At 45.3% G+C, this 22,021-nt stretch overlaps 1 protein-coding gene across 3 annotated transcripts in view; it reads right to left on the minus strand.

The window, feature by feature from the left end:
* Nucleotides 1-22,021, minus strand: part of KCNIP1 (potassium voltage-gated channel interacting protein 1) — a 1,074,046-nt gene that overhangs the window by 560,192 nt on the left and 491,833 nt on the right. For all 3 annotated transcript variants that reach the window (XM_063447490.1, XM_063447491.1, XM_063447489.1), the window contains one exon: nucleotides 14,127-14,196. In XM_063447490.1, the coding sequence (XP_063303560.1) occupies nucleotides 14,127-14,196 (70 nt within the window). The remainder of the gene's footprint in view (nucleotides 1-14,126; nucleotides 14,197-22,021) is intronic.

Raw genomic sequence — 22,021 nt, forward strand, 5'->3', positions numbered from 1 at the left:
CCACAAACAGTCCATTTGCACAAGGTTGGATACCAAGCTAGCCATGTCCCGTTCCTTGCCCTCACTGATGTCATTGAAGGTCTCTTCCTCCACCCAGCCACAACACCAAGGGTCCCCGAAAGATGACAACAAGCCCCCTGGGACGCAGGTGTTTCGTCTTCCACCTCCTCAAAGTGTGTTAAGTAGTACTATTCTTATCAGTTTAATACCTGTTGCGTCCCATATCAGTGGACGTGTATATGGCAGCGATTTTAGGAACCGTGAGATAGAAAAAGATGCTTGGTCGGTCCTCCTAACTGGAGACTGTGTTGCTGTATGGGTGGCAGGTGGAGCCATTTATAAAGTACCCACTGCCAAGGTACATTTGAATTGTGGTGCGGGGCACGGAAATGTGGAGGTGTGGCAGGCAGGACCTACCCACTGACGTTATTTTGGGCAACGACCTGGGGGAGCTGACTTCAGCTTTTGTTCCTCAAACCGCAGTACAAGAGGTGTATCCGGTTGTGACCTGGCAGCAGGCCCGCACCACAGCTCCGCCTAACCACTCTGAGGCTCAGGTAAGCAATGTACCCCCCATGCCAAATGTCACGCCCTGGACATCCCCCCTAGAATTCGGTACTGAAGTGGCCCTAGATCCCTCCCTGCAGATCTACAAAAATCGTATTAATAAAGACCAGGCAGGATTAGAAGGGGAAAGGTACACCTGGGACAAGGGGCTGCTGTAGAAAAAAGAGTGTCCGGATCCATTCCCTTACCCATAAAGCAATTGATAGTGCCGAGAAAATATAGACTGGAGTTATTACGCATCGCCCACGACATTCCCCTGTCTGGGCACTTAAGGATCAGCCGTACTAAGCACAGGCTGACCCAGAACTTCTTCTGGCTAGGTATCTCACAGGACGTCAGGCGATACTGCCAGACATGTGATACCTGCCAGAGGGTAGGGGAGAGGGTAGACTGATACAAAGCCAGGCTCCGTTCTCTTCCCATAATTGAGGAACCGTTCAGTAGGGTAGCGGTAGATATTATAGGACCCCTATCCAAGCACAGCCCCTCCGGCAAGAAATATGTACTGACCGTGGTGGACTATGCCACCAGGTACCCAGAAGCAATAGATTTCACTAATGTGCACGCAGAGACGGTAGCGGATGCCCTGATGTAAATATTTTCCCGGGTGTGATTTCCCAAGGAAATTATTTTGGATAGGGTCACCCAGTTTACCGCCGAAGTCGCACAACAACTCTGGAAGATATGTGGGGTTCAGCAAATACTGAATACCGCTTATCACCCCCAGTCCAATGGGCTCTGTGAACGGTTTAATGGAACACTTAAACAGATGATCCGTACGTTCATAGACACTCAGACTTGGAAAGGTTCCTTCCCCACTTGATGTTTGCCTATAGGGAAGTACCTCAGGAATACAACGGGTTCTCTCCTTTCAAACTATTATTTTGGAGGAGAGTGAGTGGCCCCCTAGATTTAATTAGGGAACACTGGGAGGGAGACAAGACTGTTAGCGGCACCCCCATCGTACCCTATGTGCTAGAGTTTAGGGACCGCCTGGAGATGCTGACCCAGAACGTACGCGACAACCTTCAGGCGGCCCAACACAGGAAGCGCAGATGGTATGATAAGGGAGCCAGGGACCTCAGCTTTAAGGTGGGGCATAAGGTGCTAATTTGGCGACCCGTCCACAAGGACAAGCTGCAGGCTTCCTGGCAGGGCCCATACAAGGTGGTAGAGCAGGTTTGTGATACCACCTTTGTGATCGGTTCGGTCACAGGCACGGGAGGCAAGTGCATGCTCCATGTGAACATGCTCAAGCCATACCACGAGCGCACGGAAGAGGTAACTGCGATCTGTGCACCTGCCACTGAAGATTATGATAATTTGCCACTCCCAGATCTCATAGACCAAGAGGGCCAGAGCGGAGACCTGGGAGAAGTACAGTTAGGAGAACGGTTAGACCCCCAGGAGCGAACGCAGGCTCAAAAACTAATCCAGGACAAGGGGGCCACGTTTCCCAACCTACCTGGGTACACTCCGTTAACCACTCACAAAGTTGAAAGCCTAGACCAGACCCCCCTTCGCCAAACCGCCTATTGCATACCCGAAGCAGTTAAAGAAAATATGCTGAAAGAAATTGAGGAAATGCTGCAGTTCGGGGTGATAGGACACTCTGACAGCCCCTGGGCCTCCACGGTAGTACTAGTACCGAAACGGGATGGCACAACCCTTTTCTGTGTGGACTACCGGAGGCTAAACGATAAAACAACCTCAGACGCCTACCCTATGCCCCGGATAGACGAGATCCTAGACAAAATGGCCAGAGGCCAGTACCTCACCACAATAGATCTGTGCAAGGGGTACAGGCAAATTCCATTAGCCGAGGACGCCATCCCCAAGTCGGCATTTGTCACCCTGTTTGGCCTGTATCATGCCATTCGGGATGAAGAATGCCCCGGCTAACTTTCAGAGGATGGTAGATCGGCTACTGGATGGGTTTCAGGAGTATGCCTGCGCCTACTTGGATGATCTACCCATTTTTAGCTGCTGCTGGGCCGAACACCTGACCCACATAGGAGCCAGACTACACCGGATTAGGGAGGCCGGACTGACCCTAAAGCCCAGTAAGTGCCATATAGGAATGGCAGAAGTTCAATACTTAGGGCACAGAGTCGGGAGCCTGCTACAGAAACCAGAACCTGCTAAAATAGAGGCAGAGGATGGTAGATCGGCTACTGGATGGGTTTCAGGAGTATGCCTGCGCCTACTTGGATGATCTACCCATTTTTAGCTGCTGCTGGGCCGAACACCTGACCCACATAGGAGCCGGACTACACCGGATTAGGGAGGCCGGACTGACCCTAAAGCCCAGTAAGTGCCATATAGGAATGGCAGAAGTTCAATACTTAGGGCACAGAGTCGGGAGCCTGCTACAGAAACCAGAACCTGCTAAAATAGAGGCAGTCGCCAAGTGTCCAACCCCCCGCACTAAATCCCAGGTCCTCGCATTCCTGGGTACCGCAGGGTACTGCAGGAAATTCGTAGCTAATTACAGCACCCTAGCTAAACCTCTCACGGATCTAACACATAAAAACCTCCCCAAGATAGTAGTATGGGCCCCAGAGTGTGAACAGACCTTCCAACAGCTCAAGACGGTGCTCATTAAATCACCTGTACTTTATGCTCCTGATCCAACTAAACGCTTTCTCGTCCATACAGACGCTTCTATGTTTGGATTGGGAGCAGTACTGAGCCAAGTCGGGGCAGATGGCGGCGAGCAACCCGGGCTTATCTAAACCGGAAACTTTTACCCAGGGAAGTAGATACACTGCCATTGAAAAGGAGTGCCTGGGGGATACCCGACACGGTCCCTGAGGAGGAGCTGCCACACTTAGTAAGGAGAATGATGGGGGACTTGCTGCCACCCAAGCAGGCAAAGGCAACACCCTTGGAAGGGCTTTTTCGTATCCCTAAGCCACCTAAAGCCCCTGCAACAGCATCAAGCGACTTTATTATTCAATTTAGGCACGGAGCAGACAAGGCAGCAACCTTGAAGGCAATCAGGGGTAAGGCAAACTACCGCTTTGAGAACATGGCCTTAAAATTCTATAATGAACTATCCGGCAGCACAATGGTGTGGCGGAGGTCACTCAAACCCCTTACCTCACTCCTCCAACAGCGCAATATGGTATACCGCGGGCGTTTGCCACGCTTGCTACAGGTGACACGAGGCGAGATCACCCACCAAATTCATGACCTACAAGACGCAGCCACACTCTTACGAGATTTAGGTCTGCCGCAGGATTGTCTGCTAAAACCACAACCGCAACCCGCCACCAGGCCCACGCACACCTGGGACCCGAGCAAGGTCACCTCGTTCACACCACGATGACCCACAACGGAACCGTACATTTCAGCAACGACATTAAGCCCCGTGAGGCTCTCTAACCGGGACTGATCATAACAAGAAGATGAACCAGCTGGACCAATGAAGAGTAATTCAACAAACAACCACAACGATAATATTTGTGACAGAGAAGCACAAAATAACCAGCGCTCACTTCTTGGACTCTGTCATTCATGGACCCATCCTCCTATCGAGGAACTGGTGCTGCTGAAGCTGAACTGCAGATTTCTTCAATATTTTTTTTTTAGTGTTTTTTTTTTTTTTTCTGTGCTGTGGCTGATTTATATAGGATGACTCAGCCTGATTCCAACTGGGCGCACAGAGTATGGGCCTTCTTCGTTTTTACTTTGTTTATCTAATTTTTTCCGCCAGCCCTCTTTGGACTGATACTGTGCTGCATGATTTTGCTGCCTAATTACTATTATTTGTGTTATTTGTATTATTATTTGCATTATCCATAACTAATCTAAATGCCATGGGGCGATTAATTATATGACACACATGCATATCTAACAGTGACATATTGATGCCCCATTCAATTTATGACTTGCCTACTCAAGCCTGTTTAAACCGTCCAAATGTATAAGTCCATCATTTCTTGTCCCTCACTCTATGCCCAGGAGAATCTCGGCAGCTCAGATTGTTCTTTCGCAACCCCTTAAAGGGTCACTGCGCCTAACCCGGTACACACATTGGCATACCCTATCCTAAATAGACAACGCGGCTTAACTGCAGGAAAAAGGGGAAAATCAAAAATGCTAGTTTCACTTTGATACTGCTCTGACTCTCAAACCTACCGAGTACAGGCCTCCACTTACTAAACGCATAACGTAGCGGCTATGGATATAATGAGAATCACCCTTATCATTACAGAGCAACCTTATAAGCATAGCGTGTTAACCTCTCGCTCACCACCATCTATCTTACTAAGTTCAATGTTAGGCACACAGCCTGTTTTATTCAATGCCAAAATGTGCTATTCAATGTGTACCTCACTTGTGTTTGCCCTCAAAACGTTTCACCATTGTTAAGCCTGTTATATTGCTCCAGCTTATTTGCTTCTTACACTGTGAACATAATCTTGCCACTGCTAAGCCTGTATAGATATATGTAGGCACGATGATGTGGCATCAGATACTGTCATGTACCTACCTTACCTAAACACCTTCTCAGGAGCATTAATTCAAGAGCAACAACTTTTATTGTACACATACCTAATCTAGCGTGTTAGCGTGTTTGCTACTTACTATTAACCAAGTTGGCCTAGCTCAATTACTTCATGTTATAGCATGTTTACTAATCACTACAAATCGATGATAACTTAGAGCTTGTTAAATCCATATTATAAAAAATGTGCTGTTTGAAATGCCGCAATGTGATATGCTATGACCATGCTTGCAGCAGCCGTTGTGGCTCTGCACGCTTACTGTAACTCCAAGCACAACTAAAATAAAGAATTGAAAAAAAAATAAAGAAAAGGAGTGCCTGGCGGTGGTGTGTGCAGTCAAAAAGCTGCAACCTTACTTGTATGGATAACTGTTTACCTTACAGATCACAACCCGTTGGTGTGGCTGAACAGGGTGTCAGGAGACAATGCCAGGCTGTTGGTGGTGGTGGTCCCGGTCGGATCCATGAGGATCGGTCTATGAGTTGTGGGCATTCTCTTTTGTAATGTCCCCACATCTGGCAGTGATGACATGGCTCTGAGCTAGGCTGACGGAAACGTGGTTGTACAGCAGGCGGTGGTGAGGGTAGCTGTCGTGGTGGTACTGTGGGGTAGTTTGTCCCCCCAAAGGATTTCATCGTGACTTTTGGGGCTACCGGTTTCTGTGACCTGCGTGCATCCAAGTAATCATCTGCTTTCCTAGCAGCCTCTGTGAGGGATTTAGGGTTACGGTCTCTTACCCACTCCTGTACCTCACAGTACCTCAGAGGAATACATTTCTTAAAACACATATAAATGTACACGAATACAGTCATTCACATGAAATTTGTAGGACAGCCCAGTGCCGTCCGCTACACTGTCACCCGCTTTAAGGACACTGACTGCTATTAGCTTACACTGAAAAACCTTTTTGCTTTGTAAAAGCACGCTACAGAGACACCAGATATGAGTGGCAACTGTCAAAGTCCACTGGCAGGGGTCCACTGGCAGGGGTCTGCAGGGCACACGCTGAAGGCCTGAAACACCCGCTTTAAGGACACTGAATGCTATGAGCTTACACTGGAAAACTTTTATTCTTTGTAAATGCACGCTATTGTCAGGGTACCTGTTGTCTCTACCTCAGAGGAGGTGAGACACTTAGAATTCCGCTCTCTCAGAGGGGCTGACTCACTCGTTCCTCGCAGTCCTCTCGGCCGTTTACACGCCGGACGCCTCTGATCCGCCTCCTTTTATGACGCGGCTCTAGTAGCCGACGTCATGACGACTTTCCGTTCCGACCTGTCAATCAAGTCCTGAGCACGAATCAGGTCTCGTCGGGGGCGTGATCATCTATTTAGAACCAGGGTATAAAATAAGGTTTTGTGTATTGGTTCATTGCCCTGTCGTGGTTCTAGCTAGTCTAGTCACTCAGCGCTCTTATTTCTATTTGTCTCTTTGGTTCTGACCCGGCTCGTATTATTTCTACCCTGCTTACCTCTATTACCTTTTTGACCCGGCTTGTCTCTCGTTTACCTGCTCTCTCGTTCCCTCGACCTCGGCTTGTCTCTAGACCATTCTTTGCTTACTCCTTACGTTAGTCTGGCCATTCTAAGGTCCGGTATACGTAACTTCTCCTGTTTGTACTCTGCGTGTTGGATCCCTGTCCCGATCCTGACATTACGACAGGGCCAATGGATCCTGCAGGTACAAACACTCAGGTCGGTTCTCCTGACTCTAGATTTGAGGCCATGGATCATAGAATGGACCAGATGGCTCTAGCGTTGCAAGCCTTACTATCTCGTTCTAGTAACCAATCAGAAGAGATGCGTACTGCATCCATCTCTCCTGTAAGTTCAGGCCTAGAGGTAGCCACAGTAGGTGCTTCATCCCGTATAACTCCCCCTGTACGTTATGGTGGCTCTCCGGATACGTGTCGAGGTTTTTTAAACCAGATAGGTATTCATTTCGAATTACAACCCCGCTCCTACCCTACAGATAGGGCGAAGGTTGGATTCATAATCACACTACTCATTGATAAAGCTTTGAGATGGGCTAATCCTTTGTGGGAGAATGATAATCCGTTAGTCTATAATTATAATGCCTTTGTCACTGCTTTTAGAAGGACTTTTGATCCTCCAGGTAGAAAGGTTAATGCTGCTAGACTACTGTTACGTCTTAGACAACATAACCGAACCCTTGTTGATTATGCCTTAGAGTTCAGATCCTTGGCAGCAGAAGTCAAGTGGAATGAACAGGCTTATATGGACGTATTTCTAAACGGACTATCAGACGAAATTCTAGATGAGGTTGCCACAAGAGAGCTTCCTGAAAGTTTGGAGGATTTAATTTCTTTTATTTCTCGAATTGATGAACGTTTAAGACAGAGACAGAACACTCGAGATAGAACCCGTAGACCTTCCTTTAGACTAGCTCCCTCATTCCAAAGTCCTGAATCTACAACTTTAGCGCTTCCAGAACCTATGCAGATAGGCAATACTCGTCTCTCAGAAGAGGAGAGACAGTACAGGAGAAGGGAGGGGTTGTGCATGCATTGTGGAGCAAGAGGTCACCTACGCCTAAACTGTCCTAACCGCCCGGGAAACGCTCGCACCTAAGTTCCTCTAGAGGACAGGCCTTGGGTGTTTCTATCTTGTCCTCTATACATGACTATAAAGATCATAGGCTTCTACTACCTGTTTCTTTAGCTTGGGAGAAGGGAGTATTAAATACTATGGCGTTGATAGATTCCGGAGCTGCTGAAAGCTTTATTGACCAAGTCTTCGTCACTAAACACTCTATCCCATCCCAGCTAAGGGATACACCCTTGGCCGTTGAGGCCATAGATGGTAGACCATTATCTGAACCTGTTATTTTTCATGAGACCATACCTGTTAACTGTTGGTATCTTACACGAGGAAGGTATATCTTTTATGCTTATTTCATCTCCTTCTGTTCCAATAGTCTTGGGGTATCCTTGGCTTAAGAAACATAACCCCATTATCGATTGGGAATTGGGTGAAATAGTCTCTTGGGGTCAAGGTTGCCAAAGCAGGTGCTTACAGAAGGTCTCACCGGTTTGCGTAGCTGACACACTGGTTAATTCTACCCAATCTACAGACTTACAAATACCACCCCTATACCTGGATTTAACCCCTTAAGGACCAAACTTCTGGAATAAAAGGGAATCATGACATGTCACACATGTCATGTGTCCTTAAGGGGTTAAAGGCAGTCTTTGACAAGAAGAATGCTGACACTCTACCTTCACACAGGTCCTTTGACTGCAAGATCAGACTCTTGCCCGGTACCATGCCTCCGAGGGGCACGGTATATCCTTTATCTACTAAGGAGAACCTAGTCTTAGAGGAGTATATTCGTGAGAACCTGGACAAGGGATTCATTAGGAGATCCTCCTCCCCTGCCGGGGCCGGGTTCTTTTTTGTGAATAAGAAAGATGGTACATTAAGGCCTTGTATTGATTATCGGGGATTGAATAAAATAACTATTAGAAATCCCTACCCGATTCCTTTGATTACTGAGCTCTTTGATCGTTTAAAAGGCTCCAAAATTTTCACCAAGTTAGATCTCAGAGGGGCGTATAACTTGGTGAGAATTCAACAGGGAGACGAATGGAAAACAGCTTTCAATACCCGTTACGGGCACTATGAGTACACGGTAATGCCTTTTGGTCTCTGTAATGCACCAGCAGTATTTCAGGACCTGATTAATGAAGTTCTTAGGGAATTTCAACATGATTGCGTTATTGTATATCTTATACACTCTAGTGAGATTGAGACTCACCACAGACAAGTCAGAAGGGTATTGCGCAAACTTCTACAACGTGGATTGTACTGCAAATTGGAGAAATGTAGTTTTGACCAGTCTCAGATAAACTTTCTTGGGTACGTTATTTCTGGGGACGGGTTTAAGATGGATCCGGTTAAACTCCAATCTATTTTAGATTGGCCATTGCCCAGGGGACTCAAGGCCATTCAGAGGTTTATTGGATTCTCCAATTATTATAGGCGCTTCATTAAAGGATACTCGTCTATTATTGCGCCTATTACCAATATGACTAGACAGGGGGCTGACACTAAGACTTGGTCTACTGAAGCTCTCGTTGCTTTCAAAACACTCAAGGATCTTTTTGCTTCTGCACCGATTTTAGTTCATCCTGATACGTCTTTGCCTTTTCTACTCGAAGTAGACGCCTCGGAGACAGGTATAGGTGCTATCTTGTCTCAAAGATTAGGTGTGGATAAACCGTTACATCCATGTGGTTTTTTTTTCCAAGAAATTGTCTGGGCCTGAAAGCAGATATGACATTGGTGACAGTGAACTATTAGCGGTTATTATGGCTTTAAAGGAGTGGAGACATTTATTGGAAGGGACCTTGCATCCTGTTACTATTTTGACAGATCACAAGAACTTGTCCTATATTGGGGAAGCCAAGCGCTTGTCCGCCAGGCAAGCTCGTTGGTCCTTATTCCTCACTCATTTCAATTATGTGCTCACTTATAGACCTGGTTCTAAGAACTCTAAGGCCGATGCTTTGTCTCGCCAACATGAACCCTCTACTATATCTGATGCGGTTTTGTCCTCTGTAGTTCCCAAGTGCAATATTATCGCCAACACGAATCTCAGGATACACTCCCCGTTGCTTGCCGAGATCATGAAGGTACAGCATCTGGCTCCCAGACAGGCTCCCGGGGCACGGCACTTCGTTCCTCCTGAACTCCAACTGGAACTGTTGCAGTGCTTTCACAACAGCAAGGTGGCTGGGCATCCTGGCATACGCAAGACGTGTTCCTTGATTTCTAAAGATTTCTGGTGGCCTTCATTACGTAAGGATATTAAGGATTTCGTCGGGGCATGTGAGGTCTGTATGAAGACTAAGCAACCTCATACGCTTCCTTGTGGGCTCTTGCACCCCTTGGAAATTCCCGAGAGACCATGGTCCTGTTTGGCTATGGATTTCATTGTCGATTTGCCTATTTCTAAAAGACAGACTGTTATTCTCACTGTGGTTGACAGGTTTACTAAGATGGCTCATTTCGTGCCCTTACCTAAACTTCCGTCTTCTCCCGAATTGGCTGAGATATTCGCGAGAGAGATTTTTCGTTTACATGGTATACCCTCCGAAATTGTCTCTGATAGAGGTCCCCAATTTGTTTCCCGTTTTTGGAAATCCTTTTGTTCTCATTGGGTATCAAATTGAATTTCTCTTCTGCATATCATCCCCAGTCTAACGGAGCTGCTGAACGCACCAACCAAAAGATTGAACAATATTTGCGTTGTTTTGTTTCCGAACACCAGGACGATTGGGTCGGTCTGATTCCTTGGGCGGAGTTTGCACACAACAATCTCGTTTGCGATTCGACTCATTCTAGCCCCTTTTTCATGAATTATGGCTTTCATCCTCCTATTCTTCCCTCAGTTTCCCCTTCCCAAGGGGTACCGTCGGTTGATGTCCATGTTGCCAATTTGAGGAAGTTGTGGGATCAGACTCGACAAATTCTCCTTCATAATTCCACGTTGTTCAAACAACACGCAGACAAGCGTAGAAGGGCGGCTCCGGTTTTTGTTCCAGGGGATAGGGTATGGTTGAGTACCAGAAACATTCGCTTGAAGGTTCCCTCTATGTAATTTGCGCCTCGTTACATTGGTCCTTACAAGGTTCTGACTCGAATTAATCCTGTTGCGTATCGCCTTGCCCTTCCACCTGGCTTGCGCATTCCTAACTCCTTTCATGTTTCCTTGTTGAAGCCTCTAGTTTGTAACAGGTTTTCCTCCGTTGCACTCTCCCCTCGCTCTGTTCAGGTTGAGGGCCAGGAGGAGTATGAGATCAATTCCATCCTCGATTCTCACATTTCTCGGGGGAGGTTACAATATCTTGTGGACTGGAAAGGATATAGTCCTGAGGAGAGGTCTTGGGTGGTCCAGGAGGAGGTGCATGCTCCTCGCCTCCGCAGGGCTTTTCATTCCCGGTTTCCGTCTCGTCCCGGTTCCTTCCGCCCGGTGGGCGTTTCTGAGGGGGGGGGGTACTGTCAGGGTACCTGTTGTCTCTACCTCAAAGGAGGTGAGACACTTAGAATTCCGCTCTCTCAGAGGGGCTGACTCACTCGTTCCTCGCAGTCCTCTCGGCCGTTTACACGCCGGACGCCTCTGATCCTCCTCCTTTTATGACGCGGCTCTAGTAGCCGACGTCATGACGACTTTCCGTTCCGACCTGTCAATCAAGTCCTGAGCACGAATCAGGACTCGTCGGGGGCATGATCATCTATTTAGAACCAGGGTATAAAATAAGGTTTTGTGTATTGGTTCATTGCCCTGTCGTGGTTCTAGCTAGTCTAGTCACTCAGCGCTCTTATTTCTATTTGTCTCTTTGGTTCTGACCCGGCTCGTATTATTTCTACCCTGCTTACCTCTATTACCTTTTTGACCCGGCTTGTCTCTCGTTTACCTGCTCTCTCGTTCCCTCGACCTCGGCTTGTCTCTAGACCATTCTTTGCTTACTCCTTACGTTAGTCCGGCCATTCTAAGGTCCGGTATACGTAACTTCTCCTGTTTGTACTCTGCGTGTTGGATCCCTGTCCCGATCCTGACAGCTATAGAGTCACCAGATATGAGTGGCAACTGTCAAAGTACACTGGCAGGGGTCTGCAGGGCACACGCTGAAGGCCTGAAACACCCGCTTTAAGGACACTGACTGCTATTAGCTTACACTGGAAAACTTTTTTTCTTTGTAAAAGCACGCTACAGAGACACCAGATATGAGTGGCAACTGTCAAAGTCCACTGGCAGGGGTCTGCAGGGCACACGCTGAAGGCCTTAAACACCCGCTTTAAGGACACTGACTGCTATTAGCTTACACTGGGAAACTTTTTTTCTTTGTAAAGGCACGCTACAGAGACACCAGATATGAGTGGCAACTGTCAAAGTACACTGGCAGGGGTCTGCAGGGCACACGCTGAAGGCCTGAAACACCCGCTTTAAGGACACTAAATGCTATGAGCTTACACTGGAAAACTTTTATTCTTTGTAAATGCACGCTATAGAGTCACCAGATATGAGTGGCAACTGTCAAAGTACACTGGCAGGGGTCTGCAGGGCACACGCTGAAGGCCTGAAACACCCGCTTTAAGGACACTGACTGCTATTAGCTTACGCTGGAAACCTTTTTTTCTTTGTAAAAGCACGCTACAGAGACACCAGATATGAGTGGTGGCACTGACTGGGCAAATGGGCACAGTATCCACTGAGCCTGACACAGAAGCTGGCAGACAACTAACTGTTCTTCAATCTATTACAGTGAATTTTTTTTTTTTTTTGCTTTTTAAATGTCAAGCTTAAGCTATTGTGACACCAGATGTGAGTGGTGGCACTGGGCAACTGGTCACAGTATCCACTGAGCCTGACACAGAAGCTGGCAGACAACGAAATGCTTTTAAATGTATTACAGTGAAAAAAGAATTTCCTTTTTAAATGTCAAGCTTAAGCTATTGTGACAACAGTGAGTGAGTGGTGGCACTGGGCAAATGGGCACAGTATCCACTGAGCCTGACACAGAAGCTGGCAGGCAGGCAACTGCAATTACATTACACAGAAAAAAAAAAAGCAGACTGATGTTCTAGCCCTAAAAAGGGCTTTTTGGGGTGCTGTTCTTACAGCAAAGATCAGATGAGTCCTTCAGGACTGTAGTGGACACTGAATACCCTAGCCTAGCTATCAATTTCCCTATCTAATCAGCAGCAGCTACACTTTCCCTCCTCTCACTAAGCACGCAGCTTAAGAATGAATCTAAAATGGATGCTGGGAGGGAGGTGGGAGGGTGTGGAAGGGAGAGTCTGCTGCTAATTTGCTGGAACGTGTCTGCTGACCGTGAGGCACAGGGTCAAAGTTTGCTCAATGATGACGAATAGGGGGCGGATCGAACTGCCCATGTGTTCACCCGCGGTGGTGAACGCGAACACGCTATGTTCGCCGTGAACTATTCGCCAGCGAACAGTTCGGTACATCACTAGGAACAATATAATCGAGGATTTCAGACTGTAGCTGAAATTAATTCACTGGTAATGTACCTAGCTTAGCATATCAAGCGTTTATCCAGAGATATTAGGCACAGCTTTAATAATACATGGACAGGTAAATTGTCCAACTGTGTGATCTTATCTGAGCTGCCTTCTGTGTGATGATTTCTAAGGCTGATTCTAAAATAATTCCCTTAGCAGTTATGTGATATTTTCTCATCTATGTTGACACAATGTCAGCTAAGTTCTAGAGGTGATATACGAAGTTCAATACGTACAATTACTTTAGAAATAAATTTTGACATTATTGAAAACTGACATTATTGAAAAATTAATTGCCTATTGATTATTCATGTGTACTAAAATCTGTACTGTTACTTGTTAAGTATGCTGACCCTTACTGGTACTGATAATTTCTGAGTGGGTTACTAACCAATCACAACAAAGTGGTCTAGAAATTATCTTTGTTGTGGTTACGTTAGCCATATTTTATGCCTATTGTTATACTAAATATTCACTGATTATTGTCATGTATGTTACAGATTATTAATTATTTGGCACAATAAATTATATTTTTGTGAATTGTGTGAAATATAAATACTGTAACACACGTGCCCCAGGGTCTATAAAAGTTTAAATAGTAAGTAACTCTTAGCTTTGAACCAATCAAAGGGATACAATGGCAACATATCGATTTTTGCTATTAATAAAAACAATGTGATGCTTTTAAAAAAATACTATTTTTAATATTTACTACTGCATAAATATGCTCATATTGAGCCTAAAGATGTTTTTGCACAAGGGCCCTCTCTGCATCAGTCCCACCATTGCCTGTGTTCATATGCCTAATTTTTTTTGTATAAATTCAAGATATTTTGTTTGCCCATTGTGATTTTCACCATTGTATCATAAGCACTATAAGAATAATATGAATGTGGACTATGAGCAAATAGTTTTAGCATAATGCCACAATGACCCCTCATATACTATTGATTCAAGCCTCAAATACTTTGAAGTGACAATAAGCTATTTTCCTTACCTCCGTGAGGAAAGAATTGTGAATAGATCTGCTTAAAGGTATCTTCATTAACCACTCCACTTGGACATTCCTTGGTACATGTAAAACATAAATGAGTTTATGATTATTTTTGACAGCAATTCCCATAAGGGCTTTATACAAATATCACATGCATATAACATTTGTGCTTAACTGCATTTTTAATTATATTACCTGTCTGCTTAAACTCAAACAGAGTAAGTTGAGGGATATGTAAAAACATAAAACAAAAATCTTTTTGGTATTAATGTGATGTGCAACATATATGTTTGCACAGTACAATAGGGCTTTTAACATGACCTTATATGGTCTGAAACGCTGTGATCATTCTTATATACTACTGGTTTTTTTTTCCAACAAGCAAGAGACTTCTGCAAAAATTTAGCTGGTATGAACTAATCATATTACTTCTAATATGCACCCAAACGACTTACAGCCTAAAATTCCTTTGTAACCCCAGAATGTTTGTATTGGCCCCGGATATATTTGTATAATGTTATCATATCCCCTCTCAGGTGACATTTTTTCTAAACTAAAGAGGTTTAAATTTGTTAACCTTTCTTCATAGCTGATATGTTCCATTCCTTGTTTTAATTTTGTAGTATCCTTCTTTAGAATAGGTGCCACAAATTGCACAGCATATTCAAGATATGGTCTAACCAGTGATGTATTAATTGCCCTGTAGTTGTAAAAAAAAAAAAAAACACCCACACCATAACAAAAACAACAATAAAATACATGTCACTAGTGATGACATTGATGAAGTCATGTAAACAAACAGGGTGGGGCAGTTAAAGTTCAGAAATCCTCTGCTTTTTAACTTTTGAATAAGTATGAAAATTATTGGAATTAAAGTTTTTTATTTACCCAATTAATTTCCCTGTTTTTTTTATTTTAATTATTCACATGTTTAAAAAAATAATTATTTAGTAATACAAATAACTAATAATATATAATATGTATAAGTTTCAAAGTTTCATCTGCCTGGAAACTAATGTTGAGTAACTATTATATTGTGTACAGTGAGGGAAAAAAATATTTGATCGCCTGCTGATTTTGAACGTTTGTCCACTGACAAAGAAATAATCAGTCTATAATTTTAATGGCAGGTATATTATAACAGTGAGAGACATGTGCGTAGGTAGAGTGTAAATATGTATGGGCATAACCTCATCCCACCAATAAAAACCCAACCACATATTGCCCGAAATAAACAACCACAGACTTGCTTTTGGAGAAAATAGGCCACAGCTTTATTAAAATATAAATATATAAATCTCTAAACTTAAACTTTATAACATAAAACATTGTATATACATAAATATCTGTCACCGAGTACCACCTTGCCAACCAAAACAAAACTTAAGGATAGCTACCCTCCCCTCGTTCCAACAAGCATAAGGCCTTTTCCTGGGCCTTCAATTCTCGTAATGCTAACCACTAGCCAATTATTGGCTCAGTGGGCATGCCTGTTATCTATAACTGTACCTTAGGGGAGGGACAGCACGACCCATCCACTTTCCGTGGACCGCTGGTCCAAACCACAGTTAACAAGGGCAATATACTGCCATAAGACCCGCAGGTTTACCCCCTAAATCAGCGGGGCTGCCCCTACACCAAAGCCATGGCCTCCTCCAACGCATCCTGCAATGCCAAATTTTATTAATGACACGGAGGCTCCTATTATGCTATCTCTTTCTTACTTTATTCCTCAGCAGCAAAGAGAAATATAACTGAAAGAGAAAAATATGTAAAATATGAACAATATATAACAGATACAACCATATCTGCCTAGTAACAGGGCAGCCAATCAGTCTCTAGGAACAGTTCATAAGTCTCTATCCATGTACTTCCACTTCCTCTTTCTTTGTTGCTGTCCTCAGACCAGCTAATTATAATTTTATCTCCTGCTTATTTGTGATTGCTTTCATTTGCTAGGGTTATGTACCCTGTTTTTTAGTGAATGATTATTGTTTGTCTTATTCTGTTTCATTTTCTGTATGTTTGCGTTTTATATCATCTGATTTTATTGTATTTTTTGCTATTTGTCTCCCCCTGCGTTCTTCCGCCGCTTCCCCTGTCTGTGATTCTCTTTTATACACTCAGACAGGGTTCGCGGCTAGCAGGGGAGATTTGCACCGGAGCCTTGTTGCTCCCTGGTTCCCTTCCCTTTCCCCCTCGCGGCCGCGTGTGCGTCCGCGTTTACCTGCCGGCCCGATCATTATCTCCTCGCACCCGCTGGTGCGAGGGAGTTCCTGGCCGCATGTGTTTTCATGTGCTCCCTGGCCATTGGCGGGGGAGGAGCTTGGAGGCAGCCGCGGCATGCTCTGCATGCGGCGGCCATCTTCTGCCTCGGCACACATGTGGCTGGGTCGGTTCAGCGGGTCGGCTCCCTATACCTCTCCCATATTTGCTGTTTATTACTGTGCAGGTATTTTTCTTAGTGGGTTACTCAACCCATTTGCTGTCTAGGTTATTTGGTTCCCTAATTCTTGTTCAGTTTAGATATTTGACATCTGTTACTGCCCTGTACCTGTAATAGATATTTACAGGTACAGTACTTGGTCTTTATTTTACTCTGCTCATTATGCAAACTAGGGGTGAGGGTTCTGGTAGCCCCAGCTACCCCATTATGGACCTCTCTCAGACCCCTATCACTGGGGAGATGGGCCTTATTCCCTCTCAGGAGTTCCAGGCCCTTATTGATTCTACCTGTGGCGAAACCGACCTCGCCATGTGTCCTTGGAGGGGGCTGCTTGCCCGCCTCTTGCCTTTGGACTATGGCCCTGGGAGATTGGGCCCTTTTACAAAACGTATTCGGCCCTAACAGAGTGCATGTCACTCATTCTGGCCCTTTAAACACAGTGGGGCCATTCGGTACTTGCCCTGTGTGAGCAGTGATACCCCCAGATAGCTATGCCATGGAGCCTATTCATATAATGAAAGACTATGGGAAAGACTTTGGCTCCATGGCAATTAAACTGTATTTGTGTGGTCTGCGTGCCATTCACCTAATAATGTGCACGCAGACCTGAGCTATCTGGGGATATGTTACATGTCTGTGTTTAATGTATAAAAGTGACTTTATATATTTTAAAACATAATCCTGTATTTAGGTCCCCACATGTGTAATGGAGTTTTGTCTTTGAAATGGGAGATAATTGGATTACTTCTCTAATTATCTCCAGGGCAGAAGGGAGGAAGCCAGGGTGCCTTGTGGGGATGTTTTTACTTTTACTGTTTGAGTCAGATTAAAATACTACCAGCCAGGGGGAACAAAAGATACTTTTACTAACTTTTGAACCCCTGGTCTGATTCATGCCATATTTTAATATGTTGTTCCCCCGAATGGATTGATTGTGGATATGTATTTTTATGTGAATGTGATGTATGGTTTTAAAGTTACAGAGTATGTGTGGAAACTGTATTTTTACTGTATGTAGTAATTATGTTAATTGCTTATCTGAGGGGAGGGGATGTGTGGGTTGTACTGTTGTGGTGGAATCTCGGTAAAAATAAATTTAGTAGGCCGAGATTACCACGTGGCATGTGTACGTGCATATGCTGACGTATCGGTCGGTTGGTTGCACGTGGCAAGATACGATCAGTAGTGTACGGAGCATGTGCAAGAATACCGGATGTAGTATTCCCCTCCTCCATTGTGCTGGACAAGCCATGCGGTCAAGCAGGAAGTTAATTCTTATTTGTATTGATTGGTCAAGAGAATGTACGGGTGGAGCTTAATATGGGAGGAGTTATGTGCCTATATAAGGAGCCTGCACTATTATCCGGGGCTCAGAACTTGTATTTTGGTGACATTAGTCCCTCTGAGTCCCGATCGGTGAACCGAATAAAGAATCTCTTCCTTCCTGAAGAAACCTGTGTCCATCTCTCTGTGCTTGGCTTCCGTCAGTTTCTCCGGTATCATTTGGTGCATTGGCCGGGAAACTCATCGTTCAACGGTAGCTGAGAAGCAGAGGCGTGAGACGGTCTATCTTTGCCCACGTTCTCTACGGCTGCACCCCTGAACTTCTGCGTGGACCTCCCTTCGTCTCGGCGCCACTGGTCTGTTGTCCAGGAGATCATCGGCCTCTACGTAGTAAGTGCTGGGGTGTCCCTGTCGATGAGTGTGAACTCAGGTTCAGGAACGAGGAGGTAAGACGACCGCTGTTTTAGATGGCGGACCCACTAGGGGTATACCGATTGTGCGGTAGGCCCATAAGGGGTTATTTGTGTACGGAATCTGCCCCCTCTGTCGGAGGGAAGGAGCGAAGGCGCACCGCTCAATTGAACGCTCTTTAGTAAGACCGTTTAATTTGGTTTGGAGTCAGGCGGGGTTCTGTGTAAATAGCCCTAGCCGGACACCGGTGTCTTGTCTAGACTAGCGTTCTAGGGTGTACATTTTGTTCGCTAGGTCGGAGGGACCGGGAGACTAAGCGGCGTCTGTGTAAATTCGGTCCGCTAGATCTCAACCTATCTTGGCTAAGTGGGAAGGCGTGTAAATTTGGAACCCACTAGACTTTTGATAGAGTATAGACTAAGAGGGTTCTGTTGTAAATTCCGCCCTCTAGTTCACTATATGTGGTGCTTGGGCAGTGTGGCTAACCAAAACGGATGTAGATAGTTTTAGGTAGTCCATCAAGGTACTGGCCAATAGATTAGTTGGGAATTGTATATGTGATAAAGATTGTTTAGTAGCGTGTATATCTTGCTAGATAGCGTGAGCTCTGCCGTCTAGCGAGAGTGTTAATAGTGTGTAGCTGTATTATAGTGCACGGTACCATAACCCTGTATATTTACTGACACTGTATATAAGTACTAATAATTGTCGTCTATTGCATGTCTAACACCATAACCACTATTAATTGTATTGTGACCTTAAATTGTACTTTGACCTATGCTTACCGTACTGTAACTGCTGTTTGTAAAGACGATGTTACTGGGGTATGTTATAGACGGGTAATTCATATATAGGGAATTATAGCGTGGGTGACTGTATAGTTCCGCCAAAGGGCAAAATATCGATTACTTAGTGACTGGTGTAACAGCTGTGTGTGTACGGGAATTCCCTGAGTGTTTTTATTGTGTTATTGTGTACGTTTCACTTGGTAACTGTACCACGTGGTGCTGTTGCCGAGGGAACGGGTGTGACCGTTGAATAGAGTGTGTGTATAGCATTCGTTGTAAACGACGTTCCATTGATAAGTATGGGCGCGTCGGAGTCGACGATTTTAGATCCCTTAGGTTGTATGATAAAGAATTTTAAAAAGGGATTTACAGTATGTGATTTTGGGGTTAAAATGTCTCCTGCACGTTTGATCACTTTGTGTACTAGGGAATGGCCTACTTTGGTTGCGGCATGGCCGCCACGTGGCAGTTTAGATCCAAATCTGGTACAGCGTGTACACGTGGCTGTATCAGGTAGGCCTGAACTTTACGGACAGTTTCCATACATTGATTGTTGGAGGCAGGCCGTAAACGACTCGCCAAGATGGGTCCAAATATGCCACGAGGAGCAATGTCGCCTCATGGTGCCAGGACTCGTTTGTCCACTAGGGCCATGGTTACGCCCATTTTGGACACGCCCCCTGAGTCCGAGATCCCTATGCCGCCCCCGGGGAAGTGATACAGGAAGTTCTACACCCCTTTCCCCGTTGTCCCCATCTACTTCCTCCTCCAGCTCAGAATCCATCCCCCTCCTTACTAAACCTCCCCTTCCGGTACCAACCCCCGTTAAAACCACATATCCTGATTTGGCGCCATTTCAAGCTTCCGGTCAGGCTTCCTCTAGCCCGGCTCGGAATATTCTATTCACCGACCTTCCCCACAATAAAGCTTCCACATCCCCATGCCTTACTACCCCTCGACTGGAACCCCTAACCGACGCCCCTCAACAAAGCCCTGTACTAACCCGACAACTGACTGGTACCCAAAAACCTAAACATTATCAGATGCCACTTCGTTTGACTCCCGGGTCAGCATACCTTAATGATGTAGGTCAAATGGTGTATGCTGACTCAGTCTTCGTATTTGTCCCATTCACGACTACCGATCTCTTAAATTGGAAGACCCATAATTCCTCGTATACTGAAAAACCACAAGCCATGACCGACCTGTTCACCTCAATAGTCCAGACGCATAATCCAACTTGGGCTGATTGCCAGCAATTATTAATGACATTGTTTAACAACGAGGAGAGGACTAGGATAAACCAAGCGGCCATTAAAGCGCTGGAGGAAGAAGCTCGTACATTAAATCAAGCTAATCCAGCAGCATGGGCTGCAACTCATTATCCTAATGCTGATCCCGAATGGGATTTTAATGGCGCAGACATGGTTCATTTAAAAGCCTATAGAGACGCTATAATTGCTGGCATGAAAGCCGGAGGGAAGAAAGCCATAAATATGTTGAAGACGGCTGAGGTGATTCAGAAAAGTGATGAACCGCCCAGTGTCTTTTATGACCGATTATTGGAGGCATACCGCTTGTATACCCCCTTTAATCCGGAAGCCCCTGAGAATTCCCGAATGATAAACTCTGCCTTTGTCAGCCAAGCCTACGGAGATATTAAGCGCAAGCTACAAAAGTTAGAAGGGTTCGTAGGAATGTCCATCACCCAACTAATGGAAGTAGCTAATAAGGTTTATATGAATAGGGAATCGGAGAGTAAGAAAGAGGAAGAGCGCAAGATGCGTAAAAAGGCGGATATGCTAGCGGTAGCGATCGCAGGCGTAGATAGACGGGGCTCAGATAGAGGCGATAGCAAGTGGAATAGGGAACCCCTGAGTAGGAATCAGTGCGCGTATTGTAGAGAAGAAGGGCATTGGAGAAGCGAGAGTCCAAAAAGAGAGCAGTACGAGAGAGACCAACCCAGGGCAGGATATGGAAACTTTAGAGGTAGAGCGAGAGGTAGAGGAGGTCCCGGAGGGAATAATAGTAATAACAGAGGTAGTGTTAGGGAAGACAGATATTATCCCGCAGCGCAAAGGTCCCGCGATAGAGACGATAGGGACTTTGTAGGATTGGCTGACACGGTCATGGAAGACTATTGATACCGACCGGGCTCCATTCCCCTTGGCCGAGCGGAGCCTATGGTCGATGTATCAATAGGGGGGAAAAGGAGTGCATTCATGATTGATACTGGTGCTGAACATTCGGTGGTGACTGACCTAGTTGCTCCTCCATCTGGAAGAACTATTACTGTAATAGGAGCAACTGGAAGAAGTGCTGCAAAACCGGTTCTTAAAAGTCGACTCTGTACATTGGGAGGCCACGTAGTAAAACATCAATTCCTTTATATGCCTGAATGTCCAGTCCAATTGCTGGGACGTGATTTGTTATCTAAATTACAAGCGCAGATAACGTTCCTACCAAATTGAACAACATCCTTAAAGTTTAATGGACCTTCAGGTATTATGACATTATCCGTACCAAAGGAAGAAGAGTGGCGACTTTATACAGCGTTGACTAGCCAAAACCCTAAGAGTGATGAATCCATATTCAACATACCAGGAGTTTGGGCAGAGAACAATCCACCAGGACTGGCCCGCAATATTCCACCTATTCGAATCGAACTAAAACTTGGGGTTTATCCAGTGAGCCTACGGCAATATCATATCCCGCAGAAGGCTAAGAAGAATATTCAATCTTATCTGGATAAGTTCATACGGTATGGTTTCCTAAAGTTCTGTACCCCTGGAACACCCCATTGCTGCCTGTTCAAAAGCCCGGTACAGATGAGTATCGCCCTGTGCAGGACTTGAGAGCAGTCAATGATGCGGTTGTCAGTATACACCCAGTTGTGCCCAATCCGTATAACCTGCTTGCTTTAATTCCGGGCGGGGCTACCTATTTTACAGTCTTAGACCTCAAAGATG

This window comes from Pelobates fuscus, chromosome 3 (assembly GCF_036172605.1).
Source record: "Pelobates fuscus isolate aPelFus1 chromosome 3, aPelFus1.pri, whole genome shotgun sequence".
NCBI lineage: Eukaryota > Metazoa > Chordata > Amphibia > Anura > Pelobatidae > Pelobates > Pelobates fuscus.